Source organism: Gorilla gorilla, chromosome 6, assembly GCF_029281585.2.
Source record: "Gorilla gorilla gorilla isolate KB3781 chromosome 6, NHGRI_mGorGor1-v2.1_pri, whole genome shotgun sequence".
Lineage (NCBI taxonomy): Eukaryota > Metazoa > Chordata > Mammalia > Primates > Hominidae > Gorilla > Gorilla gorilla.
Window position 1 is genome coordinate 30433319 of NC_073230.2, and position 27577 is coordinate 30460895.

General features: G+C 36.0%; 1 protein-coding gene across 8 annotated transcripts in view; it reads right to left on the reverse strand.

The window, feature by feature from the left end:
- HYCC1 (hyccin PI4KA lipid kinase complex subunit 1) overlaps positions 1–27577 on the reverse strand; it is a 118187-nt gene that overhangs the window by 68740 nt on the left and 21870 nt on the right. For 3 of the 8 annotated variants that reach the window (XM_063708405.1, XM_063708402.1, XM_063708403.1), the window contains exons 2-8: positions 26256–26334; positions 19170–19271; positions 13488–13667; positions 12559–12639; positions 11911–12026; positions 11428–11523; positions 4116–4217 (exon numbers count right to left, since the gene is read on the reverse strand). In XM_063708405.1, coding sequence (XP_063564475.1) covers positions 4116–4217; positions 11428–11523; positions 11911–12026; positions 12559–12639; positions 13488–13667; positions 19170–19271; positions 26256–26306 — 728 coding nt within the window. In that variant the 5' untranslated portion in view covers positions 26307–26334. The remainder of the gene's footprint in view (positions 1–4115; positions 4218–11427; positions 11524–11910; positions 12027–12558; positions 12640–13487; positions 13668–19169; positions 19272–26255; positions 26335–27577) is intronic. The other 5 variants (XM_019031699.4, XM_019031695.4, XM_019031697.4 and 2 more) reach the window with 3 other exon arrangements.

Sequence of the window (27577 nt, forward strand, 5' to 3'; positions counted from 1 at the left end):
CTGGTTAGTTCACTAATTTTGGTCAATTAACTACCAATAATTTTTGGGTACCACTAAACCTACTACATGAAACTTGGCACTGCCTAGGCTCAGTGGCTCACATCTGTAATCTCAACACTTTGGGAGGCCAAGGCAGGTGGATCACCTAGGCCAGGAGTTCGAGACCAGCCTGGTCAATAGGGTAAAACCCTGTCTCTAGTAAAAATACAAAAATTAGCTGGGTGTGGTGGCATGTGCCTGTATTCCCAGCTACTAGGGAGGCTGAGGCAGCACAATCACTTGAACCTGGGAGGTGTAGGTTGCAGTAAGCCAAGATCGAGCCACTGCACTCCAGCCTGGGTGACAGAGTGAGATTCCATTAAAAAAAAAAAAGAAAGAAAGAAAGAAAGACAAAAGAAACTTGGCACCATTTGTCATAAATAGATGTGTGGTATGATCCACAATTTCTGACAAAGTTCTTGACACAAACTGCAGGATCCAAAAAAATTCTATAAATTAGACTCAAACTTCATACAGTATACCATAATAAACTTCAGATAGATTATAACTGTTAATGTTTAAAAACCACAAAGGAAATAAAACATAGGCAAATAGTTACATACTCTTTGCATGCTACCTAAACATGACACCAAAGGTAGAATGCTAAAGAAAGATCAATAGATTTTACTTTTTTTTTTTTTTTCAAGAAACTACCATAAACAAAATGACATGTAAATAAATATTTCTTTCTTGGCACATGTATACCTATGTGACAAACCTGCACGTTCGGCACATGCGTCCCAGAACTTAAAGTAAAAAAATAAAAATAAAAAGAAGACATGGAAACTAAAAAAAAAAAAAACAAAGAAATATTTATTTATTATTATTAGTTTTTTAAAGTCAAGGTCTTGCTGTGTGCCTAGGCTGGAGTGTAGTGGCATGATCATGGCTCACTGCAGCCTTGAACTCCTGGGTTCCAGCAATCCTCCCATCTCAACCTCCCCAGTACAGGTGCATGTCACCACACCTAGCTGTTTAAAAAAAATTTTTTTTTTGAGATGGGGTCTTGCTATGTTGTCCAAGCTGGTCTTGAACTCCTGACCTCAAATGATCCTCCCACATCAGCCTCCCAGTCGCTGAGATTACAGGTATCACACTCAGCTCCAGAAATATGTATTATAGTGAGGAATATTTAAGGAGTACTAAAGCTAAGGAGTATTTATTATAACGAAAAGGAAGCAACCTAAAAGTCCAACACAGGAGACCAATTATATAAATCATTCAGAGAATACTATAGAAACTAAACATAATGTTTTGAAAATCTATTTAAATGACAGGGAAAAAAAACTGTCCAAAACAACAGATGCAGCATAATCCCATTTTGCAATAAACAAATAGGCGTATAGTGTGTGTCACTGCAAAAAGAACATTAAAAAGTCATAGTTATCTCTGATCTGTGGGATTATAGATCTATTTTCTTCTTTATATTTACATGTATTTTTGAACTTTCTGACCAACATGCACTGTTTTATTGTTTGTTTGTTTTTTGTTTTTGTTTTTGAGATGGAGTTTCCCTCTTGTTGCCCAGGCTGGAGTGCAGTGACATGATCTTGGTTCACTGCCACCTCTGCCTACCAGGTTCAAGCAATTCTCCTGACTCAGCCTCCCAAGTATCTGGGACTACAGGCCTGTGCCACCATGCCCATCTGATTTTTCTGCATTTAGTAGAGATGGGGTTTCACCATGTTGGTCAGCATGCACTGTTTTTAAAATAAACAGTAAGTTTTTATTTTTAATAAATTTACTAGAAAATAGATGCTTTCACATAATATTCTATGCTTGATATAATATGAGCTTCACTTAATATAGTACTAGCCAATAGATTGTATTTACTCACTCTTCCCCCGCACTCACTACCTAGAACTTAAAAAGTTATTTCCCCTACTCAATGAATCTAAGCCTCCACTTTAAAATGTCCAAGTATGCCACAGACCGTTTCAAAAATATTCCCCAAGAATGTCATTAATTCAGAGCAACTTTAAAAAATCAACATAAATGCATTTGATATTAGAGGATCCCAGAACTTTTTAGAACCAAGAGTAAAAAGTAAGCAGGGAAACAGAAAAATTAGCTGCATGTGAAATAAAACAAACTCAAGTTTTGTTTGAATTTATAAAAATGTATGCCCAAACTAGAATAGAGACTCCTGTTACTCTTATTAACTAAAGAAGCAAACAAAAAATTTTACTTTCTTACATCTTACATTTTTATGATAGGGATGATTGTATGGTTGTAAATAATAGAGAACCGATGGATGAAAGAAATTTTCAGTTAATTCATTTATTCATTCTGTAAATATTTATTAACGATTGGTACTGTGTCAGACTCTAGAGATATACATGATGGATGTAGCTCCCACAGGGACTCACAATCTAATCATGGAGACTGTGTAGTAAGCAAATATTTTCAATGAACAAGTTCAAGAGGTGGTAAAGGAGAGAATGGTAAACTCAGGTGGAAGAAGTGGAGAGTCAGAGAGGAATTCTCAGAAAAGAGATTCCTTTGAATTGAGTCTTGAAGAAAAAGTGATATTTTTCCAAGTGGAAAACATAGGAAAGTTCAAAGGCAGAGGTGGGATGAAACAGCATGACATTGAGGAGACTGTGGATATTTCAGCAGGATAGAGGGCTAGTACACTAGGAAATACTAGAGAAGCTCATCACATCATGTAGCCAGATCACAAATATCTTATAACCTGCTAGGTTTTACCACGTAGACACTGGTAAGCAACTAACGATGTTTTGTTTTGTTTTAAGCAAAGTAGTACCAAAATCAGATTGGTCTTCCGATAACATCACTCTGGCTATATTGGAAGAGTTCATTGAAACTGGAGATGGGTAGGATGAGGATCCCAGTAGTGAGATGAAGGAGGACTGAATACAAGACATAATGGTGGGTAGGAGGAAGGGTAGGTTTGGAGTCATATCTAGGAAGTATAAAGAAGGTGAGACCAAAGAAATAAGAAGAGTGGATAATTATTTCCACATTTAGTTTGAATAGCTGAGCACATGACGGTGTCATTAACTGAGTTAGAACAAATAGGAACACTGGAATATACTGTTTCAGATATGTTGATTTTTAGGTACCGTGGTATAGTATCAATTTTGTCTGCCATGCCACCATCCCTATCTTCTATTAAAAGCACTGCCATCCCTCTTCCCTTTAGGAACTAGTCTTTCCCCAAATAATCAAGAATAATCACATGATTACGGTGAGGCTGCTAATAAAACTATCTATTACAGAGATCACTACCTCCATATCTATTTGTAATAATACATACATATAAGTCACATTCCCTTCCTTTCCCCCAACAATTTTAGCTAGGAATGGCAGCCGCTCCACTACCGACTACATTTTCTAGCTTTCCTTGCATTTAGATGTGATCATGTGACTAAGTTCTAGACAATGGTGTATTAACCAAAGTGGTGAAACTTCCGGGTCATACCCCTAAAAAAAATTCTATGTCATACCCCTAAAAAGCAGCTACTTGCCTTTCACTCCCTTTCTCCCCGCTCGGAGGATAGAAGGCAGATGTAATAGTAGTGATCTGAGACCATACCAACAAAGGCAATACCACAGGAAATGGCAGAATCCCCAGACAGAAGCAACTTGAACACATTGGAAACATAAGCAATCTACCTCTGAGACCACCTACCAGCTTGGACTTCAATGTGAGAGAGAAATAAATATCTACTTTATTTAAGTTATCATTGTTTATCTGTGTTAATACAACCAAAGCAATATTTAACCTGACAGAGTACTCTTCCAATTATATTACCCAATATGGCCCCAAAGGGGTATGTAGAAGTCTCAGACTGTCACCCGCTTTGCTGGATGTTTTTAATACTGAAGCTGGGAGAAGTTCTTTCTGCTGAGGTCACTAAAAGCAGACGATGTAAGGGCCTGGCACAGTGGCTCACGCCTGTAATCTCAGCGCACTTTGGGAGGCCAAGGCAGATGGATCACAAGGTCAGGTTTCAAGACCAGCCTGGCCAACACGGTGAAACCCCATTCCTACTAAAAATACAAAAATTGGCCCGGCATGGTGCCATGTGCCTGTAATCCCAGCTACTCACGAGGCTGAGGCAGGAGAATCGCTTGAACCCAGGAGGCGGAGGTTGCAATGAGCCGGGATCACGCCACTGCACTCCTGCCTGGGAGACAGAGGGAGACTCCATCTCGAAAAAAACAACAAAAAAAAGTAGACAATGTAAGCCTTTAGCTGCCTGAGGTCACTGTTCTTACCACATGGAAGAAGCCTATCTGCAAAAACAAAGTACAGTGCCAACAAATGAAGATGATGAGATGGGAGGGAATATCCTAAAAATATCTGAGTCTCTGGATCCAGCTGACCCTGAGGCCAGTTCTTTTTTGTTTGTTTGTTTTTTAAGATGGAGTCTCACTCTGTTGCCCAGGCTGGAGTGCAGTGGTGCAATCTCTGCTCACTGCACCCTCCACCTCTGGGGCTCAAGTGACTCTCATGCCCCAGCCTCCCACACCGCACCTGTTTATTGTGTGTGTGTGTGTATTTCTATTAGAGACAGGGTTTCACCATGTTGGCCAGGTTGGTCTCAAGCTCTTGACCTCAAGTGATCCACCCGCCGTGGCCTCTCAAAGCGCTGGGATTACAGGCATGAGCCACCGTCTGGCCATCCTGAGGCCAGTTCCATGACTGCTCTTCCTAGGTACAAAAATTTGGGTGTTTTTTTTTGTTTTGTTTTGTTTTTTTTGAGATGGAATCTCGCTCTGTCGCCCAGGCTGGAGGGCAGTGGCACGATGATCTCAGCTCATTGCAACCTCCACACCCCGGGTTCAAGAAATTCTCCTGCCTCAGCCTCCCATGTAGAAGGGATTACAGGCACCCACCACTACATCTGGCTAATTTTTGTATTTTTAGTAGAGGTGGGGTTTTGCCATGTTGGCCAGGCTGGTCTCAAACTCCTGACCTCAAGTGATCTACCCACATCGGCCTCCCAAAGTTCTAGGATTACAGGTGTGAGCCACCGCATCTGGCCCCTTTGGTATAATTTAGTTTGATGTAGATATCAGTTGGCTGCCATAGGAAGAGTCCTAAAACTTACATGGTATCTATGGGACATGTTGACAGAGATGGTTCCTGGATTGAATATACAGGTTTACGAATCAGGAAGGAAATAGTATAGGGTTCAGGAAACAGAACATAGATAAGTTGTTATTATACAACTAAAAAAAAATTTGCATGGCTCTAGGATGGTCACTCATCTTTTAAACTTACTTTATGTAAGAATTACAGACACAATTCTCTCAAATACCAACACACGTGAAAGATTTACAAAGGAAATAAAATTCCAGGTTCTCTCATTTTCTATACTAGCTACTTGTAAGGAAATAAGTGATCATCTATCAGAGGCTGAAATTAAACGTTTATTCAGAAATGCAAATTGTTAATGTCTTATAACTAGGAAAACTAAAACTGATGATTTTATTTACCAATGAAAGATTTTTTAAAAGTAAAAACCCAATTATTTCCTTTAATCCTAACTCTACTTATCAAATCATAAATCTGAGTTGAAGAGCTCATCTATCATTCATTCATTCAACAGTTATTGAGGTTCTATCATATGCCAGGCACTTCTAAGCTCTTGTGATATAGCAGTGAACAAAACAAAGTTCCTGACCTCATGAAGTTTCTAGCAGTTGACAGTCTATATCAAAAGAACAAACAAGTAATTACAGTGTTATGAGTGCTACAAGGAAATAAACTAGGGTGGGAAAGTGCTACTTTAGGAATGATGGTCACGGAAAGCCTCTCCAAGGAGGTATCATTTGAGCTGAGACCCAAAATAATCTAGTCCTATCCCTCTGCATCATTAACTGGTAATGGCATCTCTTTTCTCTACTCCTTTATTTTGGTACTTAAGAATTCTCTGAATTAAGTTTTTTCTGATTCCTATCTTCAAGGATATTGTTTGCCCATATACCCTTCACTGAATTTAAATGCCAAAAAAACAAAGCAATAAAGCTATATGCCACATGAATGCCTGGCTCCTCTGTTCATCATGGCTATGTTCTGAAGTTCTCTGATTTCCCTTCACAAATCCAAACATAAGGATATGTGCTTACAAAAGAGCAGCTGAGTGCCATAACAGCTATGTCTGTATTAAATTTACTCTGCCAAATTCACAAGGCATGTGAAAATAAAATCCTTTCCGGAAGGTGTATTTGGTCAATATATTTCTTGGAGAAGTTCTTAGCATCAATGTGTAAGTGAGAAAAACTCTTGTTGTGATTCTCATTCTCTGGTGAGAGACATGTGTGTCATTCTTAGAATAAAAATAAACTTTTGGGATTGTTAATATAGCCTCAGTTACAAACCATAAAATGATTAGGAAGACCCATTCCAGTGAGTTTATTTATTCATGATAGACCAGAACCGAAAGTAGAAAAGAAAGGTTAATTATTATCAGATAATATAAATGTATTCAGATAATATATTTATATATAAATATATAATTATAATATTACATATAATATTATTATCAGATTATTATTATCGGATCTCCAGATCATCAGGCTAGTGAGTAGAAACTTGGCTGAAAAGGGGAAACAGGCCGGGTGTGGTGGCTCACATCTGTAAACACTTTGGGAGGCTGAGGCCCCCAGAGTGCCTGAGCTCAGGAGTTTGAGACCCGCCTGGGCAACATGGCGAAACCCTGTCTCTACTAAAAATACAAGCAATTAGCTGGGCATGGTGGCATTTGCCTGTAGTCACAGCTACTCAGGACGCTGAGGCACAAGAATTGCTTGAGCCTGGCAGGCAGAGGTTACAGTGAGCAGAGATTGTGCCACTGCACTCCAGCCTGGGCAACAGAGCAAGACCCCATCTCAAAAAAAAAAAAAAAAAAGAGGGGCAGAGAGAAGCGGAGAGGAAAAGTCCAGGAGAATAGAAAAAGGGGAAAGGAGAAAAGAGAAAGTGGAAGAATTGCCTGAATAGTAATGAGCACTTTTCTGTCCTGCTTGTTCTGCTCTTTAAGAGCTTAATAAAGTCTGCATCTTCTGTCATGTTTCTCAAGTGAAGATCACACACAAAAATCATGCTTACGTAGTTGGAGGAAAGATTATTTCAGTTGGGTTGTGAAGGATGGGCAAGATTTAAATACTGGTAAAAAGAAGTTTCCAAATAAAATAACAAGCAATTGAAAAATTTGCCATAGGTTCTTTCAACCAGAAATGACCTTATATCAGATATGCTCTAGAATTGTTGATACAGTCATAGCAAACAGGTGAGAAAAAAAATGAAAGCAATGACTTATGTGCATCCATAGTGAATGTGTGTGCTCACTGATGGGGTACAATCATATGCCAGCTGTCATTTACTAGATGATAACAAAGTGGCTGATGCTGCATTAAGTGCTTTATATTTATATAAATTTTATTAGTCAGGAGCAAAATGGCTTACTCGTAACAAAGCTGCCCTTAATTGACAGAAAACAATCTGTTCAGGTGGTCAGAAAAATTGACCTAGAAGTGAGGAGAGGCAGGGATTCATTACAGGTACACAGAAACAAATACACTGATCAGGAACTCACAGCTATCCATATCCAGGTTCATCAGTTAGATGACTCACTAGCTAAACAAAATCAGAGCTGTCCCTTAGACAATGGGAGAGAATTCAACTTAATAGCTGAGCATAGTTTCATTCTTAATATTTATATTCCACATCAAAAAAGAAGATAAGCCATTTGTTAAACAGTCTTGTATTAAATGTCCAACAGAAAGAAATCATTTCCTCAAACTTAGAGGACTCTGGCATATACTAGCAAAACTTATTAGTAGCATTGGTGAGTAGATTTCTTTTCATAGTGCCATATACATTTAGTACTAGCAGAGAACAAAAGCTTCCTGACTATAGCTTATTCAGTTTAGCTCTTGCTTGCTGTCAGATCTCTTCTTCAAGTTGTTCACACATACTATGTAGGACGAAAACAGGCTATCAAGCTGGCCATCAATCAGTCTGAATCAGGAAGGCAAAGCTTATAGTAACCGAACAGATTTTTGCTCAGTAGAATGAATTTGTGTGAGCATAGGTGGAGGGTGGGAAGTGTTCAAGATTGTTTTAATTATTTTCATAACTAATTAAAATCAGAAGATTAAAAAAAGACTGTAACACATTTGTCACTGAATCTAGTTCATCTATCCCATGAATTTTTTCTGGTTGTATCTATGTATCCTTTCTCCTAGATGACCCAGTCAATCATTTTGGTATAGTCATCAACCAAATTGAGCCACAATCTAAAACAACCATCACATGGCAAACAGGATTAGATGGCCCATGTAACAGTGGGATTACTTTCATCTTCAGGAAAACCTGTGTTAGTGCTAAGATCATTAAGAAGCTCTTGTACTTTAACTGGTATAACCGTTTCTAACTTACTTATCACCACAGTTCTGTAACCAATTTTCTTTCCATAGATATGAACTAGGCTTAACATGATTAACAAAAGTGTTTTCTAATTCTTTTCTATTCATCTTAGAAATGTACAAAACCTCCTAATTAGAATATCTGATAAATGATTAAGAAAACCAGTAGGTAAGAGAAATAAATAACTGGATTTTATCATTGAGAATACAGTCAATAGGGAATCTAAAATGAAAATTTAAAAACATAAACAACTAAAAATGACAGGAATGATAAATTTGATAGAGTTCCTCTAATATAACGCATTGTAGTTAAGAGTTAGCATTATTTAGATAGCTTAAGTCTTTTAAATTACTTAGATCTTTTCCCCCACTCTTGTTTTTTTTTTACAGCTGGTGGACATTTATATGAAATTAATTTCTCTTGTGGCATAAATTGATCTATTTCTACCAAAACTTCCTTGGCCAAAATCCTATAGCTAGTTTTAAAATAATCTGTTTCTCTTTGTTTTTAAAGCCAGTTTTTACTTGCATTCTCTGTTGAAGAATTATTCAGTTCCCTGGTCAGGTAAAACTGGTATATTAGCAATTTTCTACTCATAATATAAAAGTAAGTATATTAGAATGTACTACATTAGAGTTAGATAGGACAAAAACCAGTGACACATGTTCTTTTCTAACTTTTCCATCAGTAGTTTCAGGGAAACGTCAAGAGTGGTTGGGCACTGTATTAGAACATCTATGGAGCTTCAAAAAATACATTTATATATCATACATAAAAATACAAATATATACATATATAGGCATTCCTGGATCCTACCATCTAATACACTGCTTCAAAGTAGGACCTGGACTTTGCAGTGTGTTCTAAGTTCTAGAGGTGAAAATTGCTGCATTGTTACTCCTTAAACCAGTATTTCTCAATGTTGGTCCTTATACCCATTTTAGTCGATAACAGAGTTTTCACTAGACCATAGTGAAACGAAAAGCAAGGAAAGCTAAACTTATCTCATTTTTAATTTATAAATTATTTTCCTTCCCTTCCACCCTCCCACCTTTTTGATATTAAAATAGTCTCCCTTTTGTTAAATAATGTTGATGGTAGATATTTATAATATAATGACTTGGCAAAATAAAAAGTTACCAACACTTAGGTAAATAACCCAGCTGTTCCACCTTTTTTGAGATTTTACAGATCTGTGAAATTCAAAATTCCGGACATTTCTGCCTTTAAACAATTTAAAGCAAAAAACATCTTAGAACGACTTGGTAAGTGGGAGAGATGAACCACTGGTACCATCTTTTAAGGTTAGGAAATGTAATTATGCTCTAATTTGGAAAACACCTGAAAGACTTCACGTCTCTATCTTCTCTACCAAGCCCTTTGTTTTGTGAATTCTCTTCCTCTGCTGATTCTGCATGGCTTTCTATCCTATTCAGTATCAAGTTCTGATTTTTTATTTATTTTGTTTTCATTTCATTTCTAAGTATTGCTCAATGATTCCGTCCTCTGTGATACGGTTTGGCTGTGTCCCTACTCAAATCTCATCTTGAACCGTAGCTCCCACAATCTCCACATGTCGTGGGAGGAACCCAGTCGGGGGGTAATTGAATCATGGGGGTGGGTTTTCCCATGCTGTTCTCACAATAGTGAATAAGTCTCATGAGATCTGATGGTTTTATAAAGGGGAGTTATCCTGCATATGCTTTCTTGCCTGCTGCCATGTAAGACATGCCTTTGTTCCTCCTTTACTTTCCACCATGATTGTGAGGCTCCCCAGCCATGTGGAACTGTGAGTCCACTAAACATCTTTTCCTTTATAAATTACCCAGTCTTGGGTATTTCTTCATAGCAGTATGAAAATGGACTAATACACTCAGGATTAAGTTGCATTTTCTAAATAAATTCCTCAAATAGAAATTATTCCACATGTTCCTTAGTTCTATAATATCTCTTATTTACTTGAATTATCGAGGGGAATAATCTGTCATTTTTGTTTGTTTTGTTTCTCCTTTTTAAAAAAAGTAACATTCACATTACCAAAAATTTAGAAAATCACAAAAAAATCACAAAGAAGAAAATTAAAATAAACCACAATTCCACCAACTAGAGAAAATCATTGTTAATATTCTGGTCATATTCAACCAATCAGGAAATCATACCATACATACTACTCTTTTAAATCAGGATTTTTAAAATGTGAATATACTATACTCAAGGATATAATTTATTTTATAACCCCTTGGCTCAATTTATTTTTAACAAGAAAAGTTTAAGAAGCAGTATCTCTTACTTATTTCTTAGTTCCAAATTAGAGCACAGTAAAAAATAAATAAATAAATGCAAACAAAAAGAAGCCAACCACATGCCAAAACTTGAAAGGTCATAACAGCTCTATCATTTAGCTATATACTATAATCCTTTTCTGATTAAATAGTCAATTTAAACATTATTCAGCTTTACATTCTTCATCATGTTCTTGTTTTTGTTGTTTTTGTTTGTGTTCTTTGTTTTTGAGACAGGGTCCTGCTCTATCGCCCAGACTGGAGTGCAGTGGTGCAATCATAGCTCACTGTAGCCTCAATCTCCCGGGCTCAAGTGATCCTCCCACCTCAGCCTCCCAGGTAGCTGGGACTACAGGCATGCACCACCATGCCCAGCTGATTCTTTAAAATTTGTTATAGAGACAGGGGTCTTGCTATGTTGCCCAGGCTGGTCTTGAACTCCTGGGTTCACGCAATACTCCCACCTCAGGTTCTCAAAGTGCTGAAATTACAGACATGAGCTATCGCATCTGGCCCTTTATCATGTTTTTTGTGACTATCAATTATAGGGAACTTTCCATGTGTTGGGTAGGCTGAGCTTTACATTAACTTATTTAATGTTTTAAACAAATGATTACACAAAACAAAAATAACTTAGGTATGTACCAGACTAGCAATCATAGATTCATATATTTCAATATTAGAAGCACTTGAATTTTACTTTACCTTGAACAAATTTGACACAGTGACTGAAGAGAAACACTGGGCATATAAGTTAAGGCAGCATTGTAACACAACAAAAGGAATGTCAACACTTCAAACCTAAAGACAAACAAAAAGAATATTAACAAATCTTTAGAATTCTAAGAAGTCAACTATAATAGGGGAGAGAGCACTCCTTGGGGAGAGATATAATGTTACAGAACAGACCTGCACAGTATAAGCACACCAATAATGAAAAACTACAAGGAAAAAAAGACTTTCCAAGTAACAGCCATATGAAACCTGTCTTTAAAATTCAGTGTTCCAGCTGACACCTGAAGCAAAGCACAGGGACAAATCTAGATCTGTTTTTCTCTTGTATAAAATGACTCAGTATTCAAATAAATTGTCACACACAACTCATTAAACATTATTTATAAGTCTACTGAAATAATTTTCTTAAAAAATTAGTGGATTAAGATAAGAATTTTTATCCACACAGCATACCTATTCTGTGCTGTCAGCATCTCCCTTTGAGGATGAGGTCCACTGTATACCACTTTTGACAAACCATGCTGGGATAGTGCACTCTCGGTCAGAGCCATGGACCCAATGCTGGAAGGCTAGAGAAAAGACATTTGAATAAAGAAAAAAAAAGCTATTCTGCTGAAAAGGTGATATTTAGAATATATATATACCACTAAAATAGCTACCACGAACATCATATATCTTAAACATATTTAGGCTGCCTACCAAATTTTCTGCTCGAAGATTTAATAACTAATTTTAAAACAAACCACAAATGAGAAATAAAAATTAGTTTAATTTCACAAATTCTACCATGGAAATACACAATTGCCCACCCACCACCCCCCTGCCCCCCGGCCAACACACACAAGTAGCCATCCATCAGGAAGAGGGAAAAATATTTCAAAAAGAATACTTTCAATAGATCTCTTATTAGCACATTTTAGTTTGATGTTCAATTATTTTGATTTCTTATCTCAATTTGGAAATAGTAAATACTTTGTGGGTGTTTATACTTTTGCAGGTACTAATAAATTGATCAATTTTTTTCCTAAATAACTAGATTATAACTTGTGGCAATATCAAAGCTTAGGGTCAATAAACTTACTATGATAAAATTTCACTTACTTCATGGTATACAGATGGTTTGGATAAAGATGGAATCGTAAAACTCAATACTTTGGTATGTCCCTGTTTGTCAACTATTTCCTATAGAAGTGAAAGAAAATATATTAAAATACATACTTTCTTACATACAAATTTACAAACTAAATTTAAATAGTCTAAAACATTTTTTTGAAAAAGACCTGAATAGAAAGGAATTTTAAGTTAAAACCTTAAACCATGATAATCCATTATTATTCATCAACACCAGTAGTTAAACTGTACATCCTTCCACTTAAAAAACATATGTAACATAATTTTCAGGATGGCTGAGATACAGATACAGTGTCTTAATAATCCTTGATCTTACTCATGTAACAAGTTATATTTGCTAAGCGAAGTAATCATTTAAATATGAAATATGTGAAGAAAATGACCTTACATTTCTTTTCTATTTTGAAAGGTACAAAACTTAAGTATCTAGAATACCATACGAATTAACATACAAACTCCATTAGTAATGCAAGCCGTATGTTAAAACAATGTTGTACACTCTGGAGACACTCTAGATTTTATGCAACTATGATTGGTGAATATTAGAGTAAATCTTTTCTCCCAAACTTTCTGTGAAGGTCAGAAACAGATCATTTATAGACAATGGACTTTAAGTTTACAAAATTTAAAATGCAACACTGATATTTTCAGATATCTCTATAAAAGAAATGAAATGGTCTGATTTTCAACCTTCAATCAATCCATAAAGGTAAGTTACATAATGACATGTACGCTTGTATGTCTCCCAACCCCCAGAAAGTTATATTTGGAAGAATGGGCTATGAGTCATTTGATGTATGAAAAAACAAACACTAGCTTTATTAAAATGAAAAGCAGTTGCACAGGTTATATATTTGATTTTGTCAAAAAAGATTTTGTTAACTCCATTAAATACAAACCAAATTGTAAACCCCTAGAAGAAGAGCTTCAATGCATCCACTGCTATGCACATTTCTGCTGGCTGAGACTGCAAGGTAGCACCAAATTAGTTCTGGGAGAAATTGCAGCGTAAATTGAAGCAACTGCTCCTCTCCACTGCGATAGAATTCAAAGAGCTGGTGACAGACAGGTTCTAGCAACTAGAAGAAAGACAAAATGTTAATTCAAGAACTGGACTGTATTTGAATGGAACTACTATATGAAGTATAAAAGGTTTTCTCAGATTGGTAAAAATCATATCTTTTTAAGTTCTTAAAATAGCTAAGTTGTAGGGAGTTTCTTCCTAAAATATCCTTTCTTCCTGGAAAAACACATGCCACTATATAAAGGATTGACTATGGGGTTGAAGAAATTGAATGGGAATCCTGCGTAGTTACTGTCCTATCTCCCGCCTCCTGAGTTTATAATTTGACAGCATCTGACAGGAATGATTGGTACGTAGGGGGGCTAAATAACTACAGACCCCCCTGGATCTAGACCCCTATTGTAACCATGATTAATTGGCCCTGGATAATCTAAATATTGCTGTAATTTTATTTTAAACATAATTTGGAGTCATCTACAACCTTTTCCTCTCCCATCACACTCTCAACATTATCCAGTTAATAGAGCTGACTGTATCTTTATAATGGGCTTTAAAAAATCAGATAGGCAAGGTAAGACCCTCTTATAGGTAAGTATTCTCTTAAAGCATACACAATGATTGCACACAAGTCATAATCAAATATGTTAAGAGATTCACAAGGTACTGTTCACAAGGTACTGATTTTTCAAGCAAATTATCAGGCTATTTATTATATATATCCAATGAACTATACCTCACTAAGGCAACAAATTTAAATATACTAAACAGATTTTCTACAACCAGTAATGGTAACGAACAGAAACTAATTTACAGTGGATGTTTTGATTTCAAGTAAGTGAAATATGTAAACTGAATATAATTAAAGTCAATATTGTTTATAAAAGGTATAACAAAAGTTATACTTCAATAAACACTGACTAAGTCAAACTAGTCTTTCCTATTGAAAAATTACCTAACTTCTGACAGTTAATCTTCCACAAGGAATACTTTCTCCACTCTTGAAATGGTCTTTAGAGGGCAACAGATGTCTACTGTGGCCACGGAAAGATAACAGAAAAACAGAGGGGCAGGAGGTAAAGTCATGCCATTCAGAGATAGCAAGAAAAGTTTTTAGCGTAGGAATTTGGAATGGGGACAGAGGTGGCTGGAAGAAAGAATGACTGGTTAGGGATATTTAGCTTTCAGGGTGGAGTTTTTAAAATTTTCTTTGCAGACCCACATCAATAATCTTGAATTGTGGCATAACATCCCTCCCTCATCTCTAAATCCCTCAGAAAGCTAAATCAATTGAGACAGTCTAACAAACATTGCAAAATTATGAAATCTTATTTGAAATTTTATTCAAGACAGTTTGTATGAACATATAATTTTAATCAAAACATACTCAAAAGGCTTTATAACCCATTTAAAATCCAAAATTTAGAGTTTTTGCCATACGAAAGTATAACAAGACAGATTCAAAGGGGAGGTAGAAATATATTGCAACAAGATTAGATGAAATTATGCATTTGAAATTAGTACAGATAAATATCAATATCTGCATAGTGTGTCACAGATTACAAAGTACTTACACATACATAAACCTATTAAATTCCCACAACACTGGAGGGTAAAATATCATTATCCACACTTTCCACAGAAGGAAACTAAGACAAAGAGGCTATCCACTATGACCAAAATCACATGACTCACAAGGGTCAGACCTGGAGCCAGGTATTTTGACTTCTTTACTAACATACCTGAAAAATGTCAGGAAGAATAAAATGATATACAGTGTGGGAAATACAGACAGTGTCTGACATATCTAATTTGACTATATTTGAAGCAAGCAAAGGAGCATTAGAACCTGCTGTGTTCCTGGTGTCTGGGTTGCATTTTTTAATGTTTTTTTTTTTTTCATGGAAACCATATTATTTATGGTGGTTAGGTTTTACAGTATTATTAAGAGAGACTGTACCTCAAGTATATTTATATGTGTTAAATGGGCTTTTATGGGTTTAATGAGAACCTAGTCACCATGTGTCATCTCTCCATTGTAAAATAAATTTTGAGTTCTGAAACAACTAAGCTGCAAATGGATTTTTAGAACAATCCATTCATAAGTAACAAGTCCGTATCCTAAGAGAGATTTCTAGTGGTAACAGGCACATGACTCAAAAATGCTCTTTAGTGACTAAGTAAGGAAAATGTTCTTTAATGACTAAGCAGGAAAAGAGTCAAGTTTTGGTAAATTTAGAAGGAAAATCTTGCAAAATTTTTTGTATTGAACAATTACTCAGGAACATTGGGTAAGAAAAGGATACGGAAAAGTTGGAGAACACTACTATTCAGGAACCAGCAGCTACTGGTACCGGACCTCTCCACTCTCTGGACTCCCGACTCCTAGAACTCCAAGGAGACTCTATGTAGGTCTTTCAAAAAACAGCTGATTTCATAACAGACTTAAGTAGTATCAACCTCAACTCATAGGCCTGTCTCAAAGTTACAGTCAACTAAAAGCGCCATTTAAGCAAACTGCACTGTACCCATATAAACTGCCTCTTTATAAGTTTCTTGAACACATCACATATCACAGGGCCTTTCCACCTACAGTTCCCTCTCCTGGAAGGCTCTTGCCCCTGATTCCACCCCAACTCCTAATTCGTTTGGATCTTGATTCAATCGCCAACTTCCTCAGTCCCAACACATATTTCCCTTACTTCATTTTATTTATCCTTATAGCTTTATCACTAACTGACATAGTATTATATGTTTAGCTATTTGTTTAATGTCTTCTCACTAACTAGAAAACAGGTTTTAATCTACAAGATCAAGAATTTAGTCTATTTTGTTCTCATAATTCCTAAGTGGTTCCTGACACATTAAATGCGTTTAATAAATATTTATTAAATGAATAAAACTGAATAATGAAAAAGTACTATTAGTGAAGTTTAAATGCCAAATTTGTTGAACTTCAAATAATACCAGAAACAATATCTCAAATTTCAAAAATTCTGGAAAATAATAATATCAACTTGTTAGGAATATTTTCAAATTAAGACACAAAATATTCTAAACAGCAAAAGGGAGGTTACAATGTTAAAGTAGATTACACTGTTATATTTTAGAAGCACTTCCAAATATACCTGAAAGAGCAAGTGGTTTTTTTAAGAATACAGAATACACACTGTCTTCACCACATGAACCAGAATAAAAGCACGAAACTAACATGAAAGACCAGAACCAATGCTTCGGAAAGTGTGGTCCTGAGGATCATCCACAAACTGTTATCAATCTCCAACAATATAAATATAGAAATTGAGACGAAATATTTAGAAAATTTTATAGCAATTTAATATTGCTACAAGATCCAAGTGAGTGATTAGCAGATTTATCAGAGTATACACATCAGTTAGGGAATATCAAATTTGTGTGGCGCCTCACACATGGTGTGAGTCGCATGTTAGTCATGTATTTTAGATACACATATTTGTCTGTGACAGATGATAATTTTTTTAAAAAACTGGTCCATCATCACTAGTAGTTTGAGAAACACTGCTCTGAACCATTAGAGCTATATTCACTAGAGTTATCTGAATAAAAGGAATGCTATAAACTAATCTAGCCAATCATAAATTTATCCTACAAACACTTTCCAAAGTAGCCTAGTTAAAACATACTTCATGAGAGAATAATTTTTAAGCTTCTCAAAATAATAAATAACAAATGATCAACAAGATTTGTTAAAAAACATAAAGCATATGGCTATACTTACCCTATTTGGTGAAATATATAATTCTAAACCAAACATGGAAAACCTTAAAAGAGCTTTCACTCAATATTTAAAAAGTAAAATCCTTCAAGAAAACAGCCTACCTGTGCATTCTATACAAGTTAAGAAGCTTTGGGAAGAAGGAAGAGACAAGACAAATATGATTCTTCAATTCAGTTATTTCAGTTAAAGTTTGTTGGCTTGTCAATATACTCCCTAATCCCTTCAGCACCTAAAATTCATGATACGCATTATAGTATAACCAGTAGGAGTGGGATATTCTATACCCCCTCCAAAAGAGGTTAACTACTCAAAAGAAGAGCCTCCCTCAATTTTGGTAGTTTTATCCCAGAGATACATAGATCCATATTGGACTGGACTCCAGGATATGTTACTTTACCACTGAATCTGCTGTTAGAGTCTATCATGCCATCAATCAAACTCAAGTACAAAAGGAATTATGTACTTCAGATCCCTCTCTTCTACCATACCTCTTTCCACTCCTCCTGACGCTGCCCAAGTTTAGGTTCTCAACAGCTCCCTCCAAGGCTATTGTCATAGCTTCCTAGTCTTCTTGCATTCCCCATCTTTTCATTTGCCAATCTATCCTCCACATAGCCACCTTCCTAACCCCTCAGTGCAAAAAAAGTCTAAACTGCTTAAGATGGAATTTGAGGCCCACCATGGTTACGTCCTAAACCTAGCTTTCTAGCTTCAGCTCCTATCACAGCCTTACCCTCTATTGTTAACTACTGCGTTAGCCTATTCACCTTTTTCCAAATGCCATACCTTTTTACTTTTCATCCTATTTCCAATTTTTTTTCTATTTCTACTATGAATGGTAGGATTTACGAGCAGCAGAATCTGGAATATAGATTATTTTATTACCTTCAAACTAAATGGGCAGCTAGTGAGGCACAGTGCCTCATGCCTGTAATCCCAGCACTTTGGGAGGCTGAGGTGGATGGATTGCTTGAGCCCAGGAGTTCGGGACCAGCCTGGGCAACATGGTGAAATCCCATCTCCACCAAAAATACAAAAATTGGCCAGGTGTGATGGTGCACGACAGAAGTACCAGCTATTGGGGGTGCTGAGGTGGGAGGATCGCTTGAACCTGGGAGGTCAAGGCTGCAGTGAGCCATGATCACACCACTGCACTCCAGCCTGGGCAACAAAATGAGACCCTGTCTCAAAAAAAAAAAAAAATCTAAATTAGCCATCTGAAAAAAGAAAAGAGTGGTAGTGGGGCAAGAGGAAAGACTGGGAAAGGCACTAGCCAGGCTAAACTATTTGCCATTCTTTAAATGCCTTGCATTTTCTGAGCCTCCGTATACTGTCCCCACTGCATGGAATATTCTTTTACCTTGCCACCTGGAAAACTTGTGCTTATCCGTAGACTGGATTAAGGATTGCCTTGAAACTATGTGTTTACTTATTTTCTCCCACTTTCCTCTTTCAGGATAAAAACCATGTGTTACTCAATTTGATTCTCTACTGCCTAGCATAGCCGATGGCTCATAATGGGCACTCAAATACTTGCTGAATGAATAAAATGAAATGCAGTGACATAGACTTTTCAAAGCTACCTCTAGCGAGAGAGAAAAAGAGAGAAAATGTTCAGAGATGGCTTCTGGAATATGGTAATAAATTATATTTCTTGGCTTGGGGAATGGTACACTAGAGTTCATTTCAGTATTGTTCTTTAAACATATACATTTTCTTACCCCTTTATATCTATTTCACAATACAAAATTAAAAATCAATCAAGTCAATACTGCTAGCATAATAAACCATAAAAGTACTTACCTCACTTTGTGGCTCCTGGATAACTTTATAGAGAGATGAAACTAAAGAACTCTTGTCTTTCAAATTTGTGGCATAATTTGGTAAAGATGTTTCTGGTAATGTCTAAACAAATTTAAAAAAATACATTTTACTTTTATGAAATGTCCAGAATAGGCAAATCCATAGATGCAGAAAGTAAATTAGTTGTTGCCAGGACTGCAGATGGGAGAAGAAGATTAGGAGTGACTAACAGGTATGAAGTTTCTTTTTGGGGTGATGGAAATGTACTGGAATTAGATGCTGGCATTGGTTGCACAACACTGTGAATATATCAAAAACCAAGGCAAAGTAAACATGTTTACCTTAAATTAGTAAATTTTATCTTATATTAATTATATCTCAACAAAAATTCAAAATAAAACAAAAAATATACTTTATCCTCTTATCAACAAGGACATAAACTAACATCAACACTTCATCTTTGATCATAGTTTGGGATTAGAGATGGGAATGTAGGCCAGGCGCAGTGTCTCATGCCTGTAATCCTAGCACTTTGGGAGGCTGAAGCAGGAGGACTGCTTGACCCCAGGAGTTCAAGACCAGCCTGGGCAATATAGTGAGACCTCGTCTCTACAAAAAGCAAACAAAATTAGCTGGGCATGGTGGCATATGCCTGTAGTCTTGGCTACTCGAGAAGCTAAGGTGGGAGGATGGCTTGAGCCTGGGAGGTCAACGCTGCAGCGAGCCATGATTGCGGCATTACACTCCAGCCTGGGCAACAGAATGAGACAGGGTCAAATTAACTCCGGAGTTACATACTCTGACTGTTGAGCATGAGAAGGCTGTTCTACTTTACCAACTGAAGTGAAAATTTAGACTTTTCAGAGCTAGAGAAAAAGATATCTGCACTACCAACAAACGAATTTTCCTAATGCCATTTAAAATACAGACAACTAGTCACAGCTTGCCAGAACCACCTATTCAGAACAAACACCATGACCAGAGAGGAATGGGAAGAGATAAAACTCCAGTAGTAAGTCAGATGATTTTGAATAAGAGTAGGGAAATCTGAATAAAAACATTTCATTATCATAATGATAAAACCTTTCCTTCTGGAGCACACCCCCTCCTCAGCGATATCTGTTTCCTAAGTCATTATTCTATCTCACCCAAATTACTTCCTTCAGTCAGTCATTGCCAATCCTGCAGTAGATACCATGTCTCAGGATATTCCTAACTCACTCTAAAATATACATTATTCCTTATATGTCTCATATCCTAGTATTTCAAAATTTAATATGGGTTATGATTAGTATATAGGTGGATGTGTGCATAAATTAAACAGCATAAATTTTTACAATAAAGACATTTGATTCATTTTCACTTTACTGTGAGCTCCTTGAGGGCAAGAACTGTCTTATCATCTCTGCAACCACAGCACTCACCACAGGCCCTCATACGCAAATCTTTGCTGAGGGAACATATTATAGATAAACAAAATAAGAAATAAAAATTGCCATTGCTTATACTTTGGTAGATTCTTTAAAAGTGGGTCATATTTCACCTTGGGATATATAAGTGAATAGAATTTTTTTTAAGTTTAGTAAGAGAGTTTTATTTACCAGAAGGGCAAGCAAATGTGGACTATTTAGAAACCTTTCACAATTCTCCAGAGGCGGGAAAAAAAGGTTTTACTGCAACTGCTTACATAAAGAAGAGATTAAGGCATTCTTCAATATTTCAAAAGTATGACACAAAAGATCTCGAGGCAACATTCCATTTCCGTCATTTGATCAAGAGTAACCTAATACTGGGGGAATTTATATAAAAGGGAATAACAGTCAAATAAACAGCAGATTCCTACTCCTCTGAATAAACATAAATCTAAATTATATACATAATTTACATATATAAAATGCGTTATATATATTTAAAACACATTGATGTCTAACATATGTAACTATGTATACATAGTTAGATGTATACATGTCTAATATATATATCTAACTATAAAATTGAAGAATAAACGAACCAAAATATAAATGTTTAAAAAAAATTGGTGAATAGAAAGATTACTATTATATATATATATATATATATATATATATATATATATATCATCTAGGCTAAAACTAGATCATTCATTAAAAACATGAATTACAATGTTCAGCTTATATACTAGCTGACCGTCACGAGGTAAAATATTTTCTGTGAAACACCCAAAGGCAAAAAGACAGCTGTTTGTCTGAAAAGACAAGCTCTGGAAAATACCATGGACCCAGGCTACCACTGATAAATGAAAGGAAGGGTATCTTAAAAATTAGTGCAGTAATAATACCTTTTATTCACAATTCTGTCATCATTTTATTTAATGAATGTGGGAAAAGTTAATTTTGTCTGTAGAGAGGGAGAAGATGTTGTGTTCATGAATGGTGTTTTAAAAAACAAGATCTAAAAGAGCCAAATGAATTTAAATACTATTATAGCAAAAACATTTAAATTTTCTCACACTGTACTAGTTCAAAGGTAGTGACCTTCTTAAATACTAGCTTAGCTTTCTCACATTTCAGAAGGCATAACTGGAGTTGAAAAGCACCTAATGGAAAATTATGTTGGTATATTATTCTTGGCAAAATTTGACGCTGGGCGCAATGGCTCACGCCTGTAATCCCAGCACTTTGGGAGCCTGAGGCAGGTGGATCACGAGGTCAGCAGTTAAAGATCAGCCTGGCCAACATGGTGAAACCCCATCTTTAGTAAAAATACAAAAATTAGCCAGGTGTGTGGTGCCACGCGCCTGTAGTCCCAGCTACTCAGGAGGCTGAGGCAGGAGAATCGCTTGAACCCGGGAGGCAGAGGTTGCAGTGAGCTGAGAAAGTGCCACTGCACTCCGGCCTGGGCAACAGAAAGAGACTCTGTCTCAAAAAACAACAACAACAAAAAAAAAATTTGAAGACAGATGCCTCATACTAAAGTATCATTTGACAGATGGTTTTTCAAAAATGTAAGGAGGTGATAGGGGTTGAGTAGCAGAGAATTAATGAAGATGGACAGATGGGTGAAGAACCAGTAATTAAAACAATCCTATTCAACAACATCACACATAAGATTTGATTCTGAGTCACATATTGAGATTCACCAACTATCAGAAAATTTAAAAAAATTAGGAGTCCGGAAATCTGCTAGATAAATCTACCACACAGCAGTAACAAAAATAACACAATCTGAAAGATAATATTTTATAAGTAAATCTTTGAAAAGACAGAGCTTGAACTATTCATGAAATCTTAAAATAATGAAGTCCTAGACTAATCATTTAGTTGGTACATAAAGAAAATAGGACAAGCGCGGTAGCTCACGCCTGTAATCCCAACACATTTGGGAGGCCAAGGCAAGCGGATAACTTGAGGCCAGGAGTTCGAGACCAGCTTCGCTAACACGGCAAGACCCCAGCTCTAATAAAAATACAAAAATTAGCTGGGCATGGTGGTGCACACCGGTAATCCCAGCTACTCAGAAGGCTGAGGCATGAGAATCACTTGAACCCGGGAGGTGGAGGTTGCAGTGAGCCAAGACTGTGCCACTGCACTCCAGCTTGGGTGACAGTGTGAGATCCTGTCTCAAATTTAAAAAAAAGAAAATACTAATGAGAGTCCATAGCTAGAGCAGACAATGAATAATTTTACCAAATTTTCAATTTCAAAAATTTCATTTCTACACATCTGAGAGATGTTGGGTGAGGTTAGGAGTTCAGACTGACTGTGGAACAGTGTAGAGCTAAAAATCACCTTCATAAACCACTTACAGTACTTTAACTTTTCTGATGAAAATATGAGACCCGGAGAGGTTATGCCCAACATCATAAAACCAGCTTGGGGAGAATTAGAATTAAGTCAAAGGGTTTCTTTCAGTTCACTTACTCAATCATGATGACTTGGCCTTATTAGCATCATGGTTATTAAATAAAACAATCAAGCAGAAGCTTTGCTAGAAATATGTATGTAACCAAAACCTTTCTTAAATATTTTAACAAAAATATGTAATTTAACACCAGAGATTTCAAGAGATACATTACTCTAATTTTAAAAGTACTTAGCAGACATGTTCCCAAGCACTTTTCTATATTCTATTACCTCTGATATGCTGCTGATTTTGCCTGATAACCTTCTTCTCTTTGTCAAACACAGAGCTGAATTCAACACACATTAACCCAATTTAGAATAACACTCCAAATAATTATCAGGAATGCCTACCAAATTAACCAAGGAATGGGAAATATCCTTCCCTGAACTGGCTATAATACAGATTTGAAGATAATTTAAAACATTTGAATATCAAATTGATTCAAAATTGGGTAAAGTTAATCTTGGGGTTGGGCAGGAGAAACTACTTAAACTACATTTTATTTCCTGCAGGCCATGATTTCACTCTCTCCTCCTAAAGGAAAAGTTTCCCTATGCTTGCATTAAATTTATGAAAAATGTTAATAAAATATTGCTACCCACATAATATGTTATATTGATAAAATATTACTTAAATAATATTTCCTATTTATTCATACTCTGGTTTCTTGTAGTGGAAGATGGTATTTGGAAAACAAGATCTGGGTGCTTAGTGTACTTACCGCGACGGGGGTGCCATTGTTTCTAGGTCCTCCCAGTGAACAAAGCTAGGAGATATATGCATGCATATATGTACAGATACACACACACATATGTATCATATGCATACTTAGAACCCATGAGTTCATAATGATTCCAATACAACACCTTAGAGTTCTTTCTTGGCTTTCGCTGTTCATGATTGTAATTCCTTTTTCAGACAGATAGAAATCTAACTCCCATTATCCTCAAAATATTTACTTATTTGTTCAATCAACTTATTTGCTCAATGTAACCAATCTACCAATGTAACTACTCTGGCTATTCTTCTACACGCCACCTCTGCAGCCCTTCACCCCAACCACCTACTTCCTCAGACACTACTGCCGTTAACCGCTGCTCTGCCCCTCACTCCTCGGTACTGCACTTCCTAGGTGTCTATATATGCAAACCAGGAGGGGAAGGGAATAAACAAACAGATGGAAAGGGAAGGAGATCAGTCATGGTTTTCCATTTTTTACCTTACTAGCTGATCTCACCCCTACAACCCACCCTTTAACATGCTCTCTTTCCAAAACTCCCATCTTAAAGAATGGATAGCTGCCGATATTTGCTTTTGCATATTTTACTTCATCATTAACATAAGAATGCCCTAGAAGAAATAGCATTCAACTGTTAAACTTGACAATTTCCATCAATCTGCCAAAAAAAAAGCCGTGAAAACAGACTATATTAAACACAAAGATAACACAAGTAGGAAACACACACACACGATTTAATCAAAGTTTTTTGTTTTGTTTTGTTTTCTTTCAGAGACAAAAGTCTCACTCTGTCACCAGACTGGACAGCAGTGGTGCCATCATAGCTCACTGCATCTTTGAATTCCTGGGCTCAAGTGATCCTCCCAACTCAGCCTCCCAAGTAGCTGGGGCTACAGGCATGCACCAACACGCCCAGCTAATTTATTTATTTATTTATTTTTTGGAGAGAGGGGGTCTTGCTATGTTGCCTAGGCTGGTCTTAAACTCCTGGCCTGAAGCAATCCTTCCATCTCCGCCTCTCAAAGCGCTGGGATTACAGGCATAAGCCACCTCACCTGGCCACAAGTTATTAAAATATGTAGAAAGCACTTCTGTTAACATTCTAATGTCACTTCATGATGACTTGGGGAATCCATAGAAGGATGCTCAATTCATGGCTATAAAAGCTGAGAAAGTAAAAGTCTGCCCAGCTATTCATCAGGATTAGATAAAAGAGACAGATAAGGCCAGCTGTTAAAATTAACAGGAAACGGTGCTTTTCCTAAATACACACTGCAACTGAAAAATGTCATAACAATCTCCTTCTTTGAGTGACTACTAAGTTCTTACTTACTAAGATGACTTGTTATCTAAAATCACAGATTATAAAAAAGTTTGTTGTTGAACATGTATCAGTAAGAACAAAACATCCCACTCTTGCCTAGAGCATCTAAGTCACTTTGACATAGAGAAGCAGCCATGATTTTTCAACCCAGGTGCAGAGATATAAATATGGAGTTTCTGAACATAACATTTCAAATCTACATTAACTTTGTAGTTTTCAAGACAACAAGATCCTGGGTCTACTTTGAAGGCCAGACCAGATGTTCACCCCATTATAAATAGCCCTGCTTTGTTTTGAGTCTACCAGAATACCGTTTCATTTAAATTTCACCTAAACTCTACCCTTCCTCCAAATTACTATAATTTTATCTTTTCTTTGGTTTGGTGAGATGGTCCCATGGTGTCTGTTGGGCAATCTCTCTCAATGCAACAAGCCAAAAAGCCTGACTTTGTCAGACTGTAACTTTGTCCTTATAGGTCTTGGGCTGACTGGGCTGGACAAAATCAAACTGATAGTTGCAGCCCAAACTCTTCATTCCTGTGGTTCATGATCATGCAAGTGCACATAATTATGTGTCACATAAGGACAGAGAAAAGTAATTAGCTGATTAAAGAAATACTATTTTAGCTATCCTAGAGAAAAGCTCATGAGACAAGAAAATATAAGTTTTATTTTCTTCATTAACTAACCAAAGGTTATACACCCCTTATATAGCCACTGGGTTAGCCAACTAGAGAAAGATTCACTGGTATAAAGTTGAGCAAATATCTTCCCATCCTCTCCTCATTGTTGGTCACCCCAGTTCCACTGCCCTCCGAACTGGAAGAAACATTTTGACAATGAATCACTGAATGGTCGTTGGAGAACGACATCAACATTCAGAGATTTTAACTACTTTGTGGTATTGCCATGAAAGAAAGAAACAAATGAATAAACTCTTTGAACCACTTGGGAGAAAAAAGGAATCAATTTCTTAGAAAAGATTACTATGTATAAATAACTCTCTATTGAGATTTGATAGAAAATACTTCCACAGATATTTAGCCTTTCAGTCATATAAAATACAAAAAATCACTGGAATTTAAATGCCAGACAAAACTTCCTTGGAATATAATTACTATAGTAGAACAGTAAATATTACCTTAAACTCTGACAACCATTCCTCCACAACCCCTTTCTCTGAAGTAAACATTTTTCCACATCTGTTCTAAACCTTCAACCTGAAAATTAACATAGAAAAATGTTAACGTTTTGAATATATTTTATTTAGTCAGATTACTATGAACAGAGATAATCCTATAAAGTTTTTACTTCATATTTGTGAAATGAGTTTCAAACATAAATTACTAAATTCATTTCAAAACCAATGTGCACAAACAAGCCTTAAAATGCAAGAATTTTGATAAAAGTATAAATATCATAACAAGATGAAATTGGCTCTCCAATTTTCATTTAGTTTTCAGGAATGCCAGCTGCAAAACATATTGGACATTTTTCCCTAGTTTCAATAAAATAATTTCAAAAAGATCATTTATCTTAAAAGAAGGCAGAAAATATTTCAAAACTGTGAAAATATAAGAAGACACGCATCCAAAATTGACTTTATAGAAAGCATTAAAGTAATTTAATTTGCTTATATTTCAGTTCTTTACAACAGTAACTAGGCAAGCCATGTGGTTTCTTGAAAGTGTAATATTCATTTTTTAAAAAGTAAAAGTGACAATATTCAAAATGACCATATTTGACAACAGTGATGCAGAAGACTGGGATTTACTTAAGTATAAATTTAAAGAAATAAGCTAAAGGAAATGCAGAATAGTTTTATCTCAAGCAAAATGTTTGTCAAAATACAACGTATTTTTCTTTACCTATCCATTTGTATGGGAGTAGACGTGGAAACTATTTCCTGACGGAAAACTTGAGCTCTATCTGAATTTCCTAACTTCCAAATTCGGTCACAAATCCTTCATTAAGCTACTTAATTTTCATCAGCATTATAAGGTAGTAGAAACTGAGGTAGAGTAGCCAGAAATGAATTCTGATTCTATTACTTACTTGGGTAAGATATATTTGCCTTACTTTTTTTTAATCTGCAAAATAGGGATAATGATAGTACCTATTTGCAAGGAGTTATTGTGAGGAGTACATTTTAAAATGCAAATAAAAGCAGTTATTTCCATTCCTGGCAACAAACTATTATCACTATGCAATATTATTATTATTATTACTAATTCTTATAAACTCTGCTCAGCTGTCTACGAAAGTATCCAGATATGCCTTAATGAACAACACAGGTTCTTGTCAAAGAATACATTCTAAGGTTCCTGCTGTCTAATTCTCATAAAAAACATGATTAAAACATTTTTTGGTCATTCATTCATTCATTCACTCATAAAAGATTACTTGGGTAATATGCATTTTATTTTTAAAATAAAAAATATTTCTCCTTGGATCAAGTCAGAC